At 44.6% G+C, this 11,633-nt stretch overlaps 1 protein-coding gene and 1 non-coding gene across 2 annotated transcripts; both read right to left on the bottom strand.

Annotated features, from left to right (window-relative positions):
• Positions 1-239: 239 nt before the first annotated feature.
• fdps (farnesyl diphosphate synthase (farnesyl pyrophosphate synthetase, dimethylallyltranstransferase, geranyltranstransferase)) lies at positions 240-8,285 on the bottom strand. Its single transcript, XM_063198190.1, has 10 exons — positions 8,264-8,285; positions 7,587-7,736; positions 6,823-6,963; positions 6,085-6,165; positions 5,168-5,290; positions 4,706-4,794; positions 4,442-4,514; positions 4,195-4,272; positions 1,749-1,883; positions 240-696 (listed from the first exon to the last, which is right to left on the bottom strand). Exons 1-10 carry the CDS (start codon positions 8,264-8,266, stop codon positions 496-498), a joined length of 1,074 nt encoding a protein of 357 aa, XP_063054260.1. The 5' UTR covers positions 8,267-8,285; the 3' UTR covers positions 240-495.
• An 868-nt stretch (positions 8,286-9,153) lies between these two features.
• trnap-agg (transfer RNA proline (anticodon AGG)) lies at positions 9,154-9,225 on the bottom strand. The gene has a single exon. It is a non-coding gene; the product is annotated as a tRNA-Pro (tRNA).
• Between the last annotated feature and the right edge of the window lie 2,408 nt (positions 9,226-11,633).

The following is an 11,633-nucleotide window of genomic DNA, read 5'->3' as shown; positions in this document are numbered from 1 at the left end:
CGGTCCTGTCAAGTATTCCTCCTACAGGTGCTATTAACACAGATGAGTTCATTATTTAACTCACAAAGCTGGTTGGTTAGTGAGCAACTACACCGTTGAGAATCTCACCCCTGGATCAGCTGGTCAAGTTAGTTGATTGAAACTACTGTACACGTATAGAGTCTTAACTTCCTGAACTTGTGATGGCTGCCTCTGCCCAGGGCTACATTACACATCCCCCCCAACCCCCATCCCTTGTATCCATGGTTACTTCCACCCCCACCCCTATACAAACTATCTCTTTAAAATAGCTCCACCTTGGCTACTTCTCTCAATGCTAACTGTCCCATGGGTAACTCTCTGAATGCTAATTGCTAAGATAACTCCCATACAGTAACTCTATGGCGCTTCCTCCTTTCGTTCTACCATTTTCCCTCCCTTTGTTTTTACTGGTTCTTCCGTTGTTCCTTCTGTCCTGCCTTCTGTTCTCCATCCGTCCCTCTCCTGGTTCTTTATTCACTTGTTCCTCTTGTAGATCTTCTTGGCGAAGTTGAGGAACACGGCGTGCGGCAGGTTCTGCGCGTGGCACTCGATCAGCTTCAGCAGCCGCTGGTAGCTCTGCTCCTCGTAGTCGTGGTAACGAATGGGCATCTCTAGGGCGTCGTACAGGGCCTTCACGCGCTCCACGCTTACCAGGTCACTGGACCCGTAACATGCCTGGAAGAGGAGGGGGGAGAAGGTTAATATGGGGCACCAATGAGGAGAAAGGGAAAGCCACCAGGTACTCAGAGTTGTGTGTGTGTGTGTGTGTGTGTGTGTGTGTGTGTAAGGGAATATAAGGGCACCTCAGCCACATAGGACATGTCTGCGGAGAGTGGGAGACTAAGGTGGTAGGCCTACAGGTACGGTTAACATGTGGACATATGTGGGGGTGCGTACACAGGTGGTACACAAGGTTAATATAAGGGGCGGGAGGTCATGGCCGACAAGGTTAATACAGGGGGAATGTAATACACAGATACAATGTACGTATACCCTCCACTGTGACTGAGGCATCCTGAGGTGCCCTCTTGTTCACACACACACACACACACACACACACACACACACACACACACACACACACACACACACACACACACACACACACACACACACACACACACACACACACACACACACACACACACACACACACACACAGCTCAGAGTATCTGGTGCCTTTCCTTTTCTACTCTCATGGTCATTGGTGCCTTTGTCATTTCTGCTGAGCACTCCATATCACATCGCAACCCGCCCACCCCCCCCCCCCCACACACACACACAGTAACAGCTGACACCATCTCAAAGTGAGTGGGTCCCAGGACACACACACACACACACACACACACACACACACCCTAATGGTCTTATTTTGCCTCCATGAATATTTGATAAGCCTAAATTCTAATTGGTCACAGAGAGGGAGCCTGTTTGTCTGATGCAGTGATCTCTCATTCTGCACCCTCCACACACACATACGTATGCACACACACACGTACGTACATACGTGCACACACACACACACACACACACACACACACACGTTTTTTGACCTCCTCGTTCACCATATGACATATGTTGTGTGCATTATGTATTATATTCTGTGTATTTATGTATGCTGCTAGAAACCTGAATTTCCTTCAGGGTTAATAAAGATACTGCACTCTAGTGTACACCTCCAGCTCTGCGCTATTTCATGTTCATGACGCCCAATCACACACACGCACCTCCAGCTCTGCCCGCTGCTCGGCGTTCATGATGCCCAGTGCCGTCACTACCAGCCAGCTGCACTTGTTGTCCTGGATGTCGGTGCCAATCTTGCCAGTCACCGCGGGGTCCCCATAGCAATCTAGATAGTCGTCCTGGCAACGGGAAACACAGACGTGAGGTCAGACAGCCACATCAAGCCACGACAGTTGACAGTCAGGGGAGCATTCCAAGAACATGGTGAAGTCATAAACCCAGGGTAAGTTACCCTACAGGAAGTGGCAAATCCGCTAATAGACAGACTGCAGGCAACAATTAGTTACGAAAATGAGGACTTCAGGCTCTTCTATTAGATGATTTATCACTATATCAAGGTAAACTTAACTCAGTTTACTATTGAACAAGCTTTGTGGAATACCCCCCAGATGTAGTAAAAGTAGAACACAGCTTTCAACACATGCAACTTCACTGAGAAACCTGTAGACCAGTGTACATGCCTTACGATCAGCTGATTCTGCTTTGGTAGTAACAGTAACACCATAGTCTATCTACCTCATGAGATAAAGTGGAATAACTTTTGTAACAGCTATGTAATATCATGCACTTACAACTTGTAAGTACAACACCGATGCATGATAGTACCATTGCAACATGAATTTACTTATACTTTCACTTTTGACCTCTGCAGACAGTACTGGGTTTAAAGGAATCATCTTTATCATTTTTGTACCATTTTGAAGTGCAATACAAGCAAAAAAAACCCCATCTATACAAGCCAAAGGATCGTAAAGAAATAACTACAAACCCCAACTCCGATGAAGTTGGGACGTTTGGTAAACAGTGAATAAAATCAAAATGCTATCATTTTCAAAACATTCAATCTATTCATTAGATGGAGAATAGTGAAAAGACAACATATTAAGTGTTAAAACCGAGAAAAAATATTGTTTTGGGGGACATATGTACTCATTTCTAATTTGATAAATCCAACACGTCTCAAAAGAGTTGGGACGGGGACAATAAATGGCAGCAAATATCGAGGAAGACTAAAAACAAAACAAAAGACAACACTTAACAGTTAAATACATTAACCGATGAGATGATTTTATATAAAAAACAGTGTTAATTCCTATCTTGGACATGATTTCACCATCTTAAATGGTGGGTGTATTCCTTGTCATGTTTTGCAATGTTTTCCTTTCTGTAGTGCTTACAGTGTGACAAGTCTTGACCAAAAGCCCACCATTTTATCACCTGCTGGTCCTTATGATGGAGCCAAACTGTTAAAACATAGTAGAGAATGCAATTTGACCTTACTATGTGGCAGTAATCAAAGATCGTCCTTCAAAATATAATGCATGAGTGGCTTTTCATGCTGTTTAAAACCCATTTATACCATTCAGCACTGTATTTAACTCTACAGATGAGTGAGAACATCTTAACCAATGCACGACTGCACCCGCATGCCATCGTGGAGGCTGACTTTTGAAGTTAGCACTAACACAAGTTGGATGGTCCATTTTCACTGTAGCACAGGATGTGCAATGCTCTATTATTGTCAAAAAGAATTGACTTCTACAACTTCTGCTGACTTCTGTAAGCAAAGGACAGTTTCCCATGTCTTCTGGGTTTATTTCAAGTGAGCTCAGGTGCTTAGGAGAATGTTACACCCCTGTATCATTTGCACACATTAAGCATTCTTAATATGGTCAATTTTCAATAGCTCTAGCACTCCAGGAATTAGAGTGAGACTACAGCCAATATATATTTCATGGTGTCATGAACCTATACAATGATTTTAGTAAGAAAAATATGTCTTACATACACTCAATCGTGGTAAATCAAAGGGAATTCAAAAATGCATGTAATAACTATGGTAATTATTCCCTTTGCATCTTTAATTCTGAGTGACTCAGCCTCTCTGTGATGATCTTATACCTGGACACCTATATTGTCCGTCAGTACAATTCATTTTGAAATGTTCTTCTTTGTTGTTTGATCTTATTTGGATGTTAACTAAATTTCACTGATCCCCGTCCCAACTTATTGAGACGTGTTGGATTTATCAAATTAGAAATGAGTACATATGTCCCCCAAAACAATATTTTTTCTCGGTTTTAACACTTAATATGTTGTCTTTTCACTATTCTCCATCTAATGAATAGATTGAATGTTTTGAAAATGATAGCATTTTGATTTTATTCACTGTTTACCAAACGTCCCAACTTCATCGGAGTTGGGGTTTGTATATCGACATGTGGCAAGTTATAATGAGATTTAAAATTTAAATCCGAAAAACTATGGTTGTTAGCAACATACCCTTCCTCATGCGTGCATATCATGCCAGTAAAAAACAAAAAAACAGGTCAGTTTTGAGCAACTGGACTTCAACACTTCAAGCTACGAAACGAAGTCCAGAGGCTTATAGCTGACCCCTTGTAACCATGCTATGACAGGTGCTGGTACCTGAATCTGGAAGAACTCGCCCATCTCCAGCAGGATGTGCTTAGCATTGTTGTGCTCCACTTCATTCTCAATGCCAGCCTGTGGAGAGAGGAGAGGAGTTTACTATATTGCTGTAGTAATAGTGCCACAGGCTCATGAGTCAACTACACAATCAGACATAGTGGCGGTCACACAGTGCACATACATTAATGACACCACCTCATACACCCCACACACACACAGACACACACAGACACACACAACTCACCATGTACATGGCAGCGGCCACAGGCAAGTAGAAGGAGTAGAAGGCCGTCTTGTACTTCACTATGGCTTTATACCTGCAGACACACACAGATACAGGGCATTATTATCACTGTATGCTACTAATTACTGTTGGTGGTCAGACACAGATACCGTGTTGGTCCAGTTCGGGAAGGAAATCCCCATCATATAATCAACTAACACTTCACCCTCCTCTCTCCAACCTCTCCTCTCCTCCTCCTTCTCATTCACTCCATCCTCTCCTCACCTCTCCAAGGTGAAGCGGTTCAGGTCTACTTTGTGAGGGGGGGCTGTCATCAGGTCCAGGGCCTGTCCCAGCTCCGTCTGGAACGATGTCTATTACACACGCACACGCACACGCACACGCACACACACACACACAGACACAGCAGATGAGTTTATACTGCTAACACTATTACACACATGTCTATGCATCAGATCACGTATCTATTGATGCAATTTACGGTATGCTTGCACCAAGTATAAGTCCATGGGTCACACCATTTTCGGTTACCTTACCGTGGCAAAACCAGAAGAAAGTGTCTACCTCCCCCTAAAATGCCATCAGTGGCCAACTAGAGTCTAGGATCTTTGCTCACATGTAGTTAAAAAAAGTGCAGTGTTAATTCAACACTAAGAGAGAACTCTGGGACTCTAGATTAGAAGATGTTTTTTTCTGCATTTTTCCAAGTGGCTGTGAGCTACTCACCTCGGTGAAGAGCTCGAGCAGGTGGACGTAGTAGGGTTGGCCTCTGCAGTGCCTGCGCAGAATGCGGTAGATGGACCCCTCCAGCAGGAACGCGTCGTTGATGGCGTCCAGACCCACGCCGTCCTGAGGACATTACATGATTTACATCATTACTTTACAGTACATTACACTTAGCTGATGTAACTGAGGTGTTCCTATACTGTATGAGGGCTTGGGAGGGAGGTTTACTAATGTTCCACGCCACACTCAGCTAGTTTCCCCGTTACACCGACACTTTTATCTAAAACCTCTTTGTTATTATTAACAGGGTTATTTAGTTCGTTTGTATTTTGTTTGTTGTTTATTTTGTTCACAGTTCCTGGAGCACTGTAAGGTGCCTTGCTCAAGGTCACTTCAGCCATGGTTGGCGGTGTCGGGAGAGGTAAGGGCGGGATTTGAACCTCTGATCTTAAAACCACCTCCGTAACCATTAGCCTACAGCCACAAGAGGTTGTCAGCGAGCGAGCGCCTCGTTAAACTTTAAACGAGCGCATTAATTACTCCTCTATTACACTGGCAGAGGCCAGAGGCTGTCCTCTTCCCTTCCTGATAAATACGGTCTGTGTCTAATCTCCTGCCTTAATCCCAAATTAGGAGTACTCTATAAAACAAGTAGCGCAATGAAATTGCACTGACACCACAGTGACCGTATGAGTTGGCCAAGTACACCGACATGCACAGTGAATTTGATTCTAGCAAATACAGTCTCTAGATACATGTACCATAACATGAAGTGGCACTTATAATGTACCTGAGAACAGTGTGCATGTTTCTATTTTCTTGTAACAGCAGCGCTGTCCTCTGTGAGTGTATGTGTTGACTTTCTTGTACCAGCATGGCTGTCCTGTGTGCGTGTGCGTGTGCGTGTGTGTATTTACCCTCTTGTACCAGCAGGGTTGTCCTCTCCGGGTTAGCGAGGAGTCCATGATGTCATCAGCTACCAGGAAGAAGGCTTGAAGCTGGAACACACGGAGCAGAGGAGACCATCACGACAGGACAGAGGGGGGCACTCGTACGCACAGACAGACAGACAGACACACACAGACACACACACAGACATACACAGACACACACACAGACACACACAGACACACACACACACACACACACACACACACACACACACACACACACACGCATGCGCAACTTCACATGCAGCTGGAGGAATACAGAAAGCACCGCCACACAGTAAAAACCACAGATACTTGCTTTTCTTTCTTTTTTCCTTTTATTTGTACCTTTTCATTTTTATGATTTTACTCCCATTTCATTTGCTGTATTCTAATGCTGTCGTTATTATGATTTTCTTCTCATTTCATTTGCTGAATTCTAATACTTTCATTTGTATGCTCCTTCTGTTCTTATTTCATCTAATGTACTTCTTATATGCTTTTATTTTTGTATAGCACATTCAACTGGTTCTGTGTATGGAATGTACAACAATGTACAAAATACAAATTTGCTCTGCCTCTTTCACACACACACACACACACACACACACACACACACACACACACACACACACACACACACACACACACACACACACACACACACACACACACACACACACACACACACACACACACACACACACACACAGTCTCTCGTCTCACCAGCTCGATGCACCAGCCCACCAGAACCGCGCGCTGGACATCATCGTGGGACAGTTTGGCGGGGGGAACCAGCTCTCGCAGCGAGCCAATCACAGACAGGCCACGGTTCCGTTTGCCTCCTGGCGCATTGTAGAGCAGAACCTGCAGAGCAGAGGAGGAGAGGAGGAGAGGAAGAGAGGAGAGATAAGCAGAATAGTAAGCACAGTATTAGAAGTAGTAGTTGTAGTAGTAGAGATGCTCTATTGATCTTGAGTGAAATTCAGGAAGCCTCAATTAAATACAGAAAGCCAATGGAGAGACACAGTGAGCAGGGCTAATAGAGACACAGTCAAGTAAGATCAGGCCTACTCTACAACTTGCAATTTTCTTATGTAACTAATAAAGGACATTGTATGTCATTATTACATGTACTTAATGATTCATTATAGCATGAACATGTGGGGCAGCCGTGCTCTAGTGATTAAGGAGATAGATTAGATGGTCACAGGTTCGAATCCCAGCCTTCTACTCCTTACTTCACACATGGCTGAGGTGCCCTTGACCACGGTACCTAACCCCGTCCTGCTACTCCAGGGACTGTAACCAATACCCTGCTTAAAATAACTTATAGTGGATTTGGATAAAACCGTCAGCTAAATGTAATGTAATATAGTGTAACATTTACCCCATATACTCTGCATGGTGGACAGTAAAGACAAGAGTGCTCGTGTCAAACTTTGCGGCAACACATGAGTCGTCAGGTAAGTGTTGGGTTGGCATCTCACCTCCTTGAGTCTGTTGAGCGCGTCTGCGAGCACGGGGTCCGTGATGTCATCCTCGGTAAGCTCAGACACCAGCTCCTTGAACTGTCTGTCGAACAGCTGAGAATCTGTCATGCCCTGATGGTGGATTCCGTTGCTGCTTCTACCGTCTCCCTGTGGAGAGGAAAGAGGATGGAACCACAATTCAGAACTTCTGAAACCGACAGGTCGGGCGGTCGGTCGGACTGTTAAATGACACCTCCGCAAACAAGACCATGGCCTGACTTTGCAACTTCAGTAGGCAACACAGCAAGTAAACAAGAAGGCAGAAACGCACGCTGTGTAGTCTATTTCACATCCATATCTAAAGGCCTGGCAGATTAGCTCAGTTCAAACCCCACTAAACATGGTAGTAAGTGAAACGGAGTAAACATGAATAGTGCTAGCGATTTGGACTACAACGACTTTCAGAAGGATTATGCACAGTAAAAACTGTCCAACTGCGCTCGTGAACTGTCAAAAAGGATCCACACAACCGGTGCGCTAAACACTAGCTAGCAAAGTCCCCACTAGTCAATCCACAAGTTCCTGGCTTACTATCAAGAGCGACACAATGTTACTTGCTGAAAAATAGGCATAGGTTCCATCTGATTTGTTTTGTGTTCATGCAATGACAGCAAAATTAGGTAGTATCCCCTTACCATTTTGCCCTTGCTGTCTTCGGCAGCCGTGATCCTTGGAGGTAACGCAAGAACACCGCCGCCTTCTGTTATTGTACCTGTCATCCAATCTTTGCGACAGCCCACATGACAGAGAGTCTTGTTAGCATTGTAGTTTCAACTTCCGTTTGTTACTACTACACAAGAGTACTAAGAAACTACAAGGTTCACGAATAGTCCAATGTCGCGCGGAGGCGCGGCACAAAAAGCTTCATATGACATTCCAGCTTTTGATTGGACAGAGCCATCGAACGAGGATGGGCTTCCAGACTTTCGGCCAACGAGGAGGTTCTGGAGGCGGAGCTGGTGTCAGGGGACCATCGGACCGTCTTCTCCACTGTTCTCCGCGCTGGCTAGTGGCTACAGGCTGCCTCCCACTGGATAAACCGAAGAACCCTACTAAAACAATTGGCCAGTGTCTCTGTTGTTGATAATGTTGCTCATGTATTTCACAGAATATTTAATAGAAAATAGAAAACGGGTGAAAAGTTAGCATGAAAGGTAGCATTATCCAAAACAATAGCCTACCATAGGTAGCCTAAAAGATAATTTTGTTTTACATGTCTTAAGGCTAAAGTGCTTAACGTCTGTTTGGTGGGTGGAGGCCACTTGGGGAAAAAAGGCCTAGCTGCCGTGCAAATGTGCTGCTTTTTGTAAATGGATCCAGTTCGCCTACTTCTAAAACTAGGCTATCTTATCAGTTTCTTAATGATTACACGACAACATCATAACATCATTAGTAGCCTATACTTCTTCTTGAGGCCTATTAATCCTGGATTAAAGTCTATGGTATTAATGTAATGGTCTACTATCAGATGGTAGAAAGGCTATGCTACTATTGCGAAGGCCTACACACCTTTCACGCAAAACTTGGGCTCGTCCGGGATTTGAACCCGGGACCTCTCGCACCCTAAGCGAGAATCATACCCCTAGACCAACGAGCCACGCCATAGATAGAGAAAGTGCGCCTCCACTCGACACGCCAGAATTTCGCTGCTTCAGTTCATGTTTAGTACAGTAGGCATATGGGCTTACTGCTCATTTTTCCCATGAATGGAAAACTAGAAATAGGCTAATAATACAGATAGGCTCAAGTTGGTAAAATGTACAGATGAAAAAGACAAAAAGGGAAATGGTGGACCATTTAAGCAATAAATGAAAAGGAATAAAAAAATAACACTGCTTGAAACAATAAGCTAGTAGCCTAATCAGATGTAAGAATCGGAGAAAAAAACAAATTGGAGTAGGCTAATGGGGCATATCAAACAAATCAACTAAAGGTGTTCAAGTTCAAGTTCAAGTTCAAGTAATTTTATTTGTCACATACATGGTATTGTAGTGAAATGATGTCGGGGTCATCAGCTAAAGAAGTCAATTAAAGGAAATAAGAGATGAGAAATAAGTAATAGAAAAACAAAAAAATGATCATTTAAAAAAGTCTCGGTTCACCAGTTGCACTGACTGGGGGTAAAAAACTTTTCCTCATTCTTTCTGTACTGGCCTGGATGGTTCTGAGTCGTCTGCAGGACTTACTGTAAGTAGGGTGAACATGTAAGAGTTGGGGTGTGAGACAGCCTGCATAATTTTCCTAGCCCTGGCTCCCACCCTCTTAATGTAAAGACCCAAGAGTCCTGGAAGGTTGGCTTTGGTGCGCACCACTCTCTGTAGGTCCTTCTGTTGTTATTGTGTGCAGCTTCCAAACCAGGCCGTAAAACAGCCTGTCAGCACACTTTCCACCGCTGATGAATAGAAGGTGGTCAGGATGGGAGTTGAGACCTTGAACTTCCTCAGTAGGCGGAGAAAGTACAGCCGCTGCCTGGATTTCTCTGTCAGGTTTTGAGTGTGTAGTGACCAGGAGAGGTCCTCAGTCAGGTGTACTCCCAGGTAGCCTACTTGTAATTTGAGACCCTCTCCACAGGCTCCCCACTGATGGTAAGTGGTGTGTATGCCCTGCTCTGCATCTTCCTGAAGTCCACTACCATTTCTTTCATGCTGACATTCAGGGCCAGGTTGTTGGACTGGCACCACAGTGCTAGGTCATCCACCTCATTCAGGTCGGCTGTCTCGTTGTTGTTTGAGATGAGACCCAGCACCACGGTGTCGTCAGCGAATTTTAAGATGGAATTTGAGCTGCTGGTGGTTGTACAGTCATGCGTGTAGATGTTATAGAGCACTGGGTTCAAAACACAACCCTGGGGCGAGCCAATGTTGAGGGTCAGCTGGCTTGAAGTGACACCTCCACCTATTCTGACCACTTGAGGGCGATCAGTGAGAAAGCTGAGCACCCACTTGCACAACTGTGTGTTGGGTCCCAGCCCCCTCATCTTGTCAGCCAGGCGCAAGGGGATTATAGTGTTGAATGCCTGTAATCTATGAACAGCATTCTAACATAATTTCCCCTCCCCTCATCCAGGTGGGACAGTGTGGTATGTAGAAGGCTTGAGATGGCATCGTCCCTGCTTCTGTTTGCTCTATAGGCAAATTGGTGAGGATCGAAAGCACTGGGCAGGGTGTGACATATGTATTTTTTCACAAGCTTCTCAAAGCACTTCATAACCGCTGATGTAAAGGCCACTGGGCGATAGTCATTCAGGCCTGCTGGCTTGCTGTTCTTGGGCACAGGAACTATGATTGAGTGTTTAAAACAAGATGGGACAACGGCTTGGGAAAGTGACAAATTAAAGATCTCAGCATATAGGGGGGCTAGTTGATCAGCACATGATTTCAGAACCCTGCCCGGAATATGATCAGGGCCTGTTGCCTTTCTTCCATTTACGCCTCTGAACACTCCACTCACATCACTCTCACTGATAATGAAAGGAGGAGTCCCGGTTCCACTAGACTCTTCAGTGACAGCTGCCATGGGGTTGGCAAGGTCGAAACATGCATAAAATGTGTTTAACTCATCAGCAAAAGAGAGCTCAGTGCTATCAATGGAGCTGGGCTTGGATTTAAGATCAATCGTGACCCGAAGGCCCTTCCAGACGCTGGCAGGATCACCAGCCTGAAAGTCAGCTTCCACTTTGTCTCTATAGCGGTCCATAAACTTCATCTTTATAGCCTGACATATCACCTGATAAAATACCAGCCTTGTATGAAACAGAACGGGTTGCAAGTGCTGCTTTCACAGTTTTGTCTACCCAGGGTTTCTGATTTGGGTAAACTTTTATTTTGAAAGAACCTATAATATCGTTTATAGAATCTGTCAAATTTTAATCTGTGTCCCAAAAGTTAATTTGCTCTAATAGACAACCTCGAAAGCACAGTCGGCCCGATTCTGTCTGAATGTCGGCACTGTCGGCTGAGTGTCAACTCGGCTGGAACACTGGTTATCGTGACTGGGCCAATACTT

The sequence above is a fragment of the Engraulis encrasicolus genome, chromosome 5 (genome assembly GCF_034702125.1).
Source record: "Engraulis encrasicolus isolate BLACKSEA-1 chromosome 5, IST_EnEncr_1.0, whole genome shotgun sequence".
NCBI classification, from domain to species: domain Eukaryota; kingdom Metazoa; phylum Chordata; class Actinopteri; order Clupeiformes; family Engraulidae; genus Engraulis; species Engraulis encrasicolus.
This window is presented reverse-complemented; position numbering and strand designations above follow the sequence as displayed.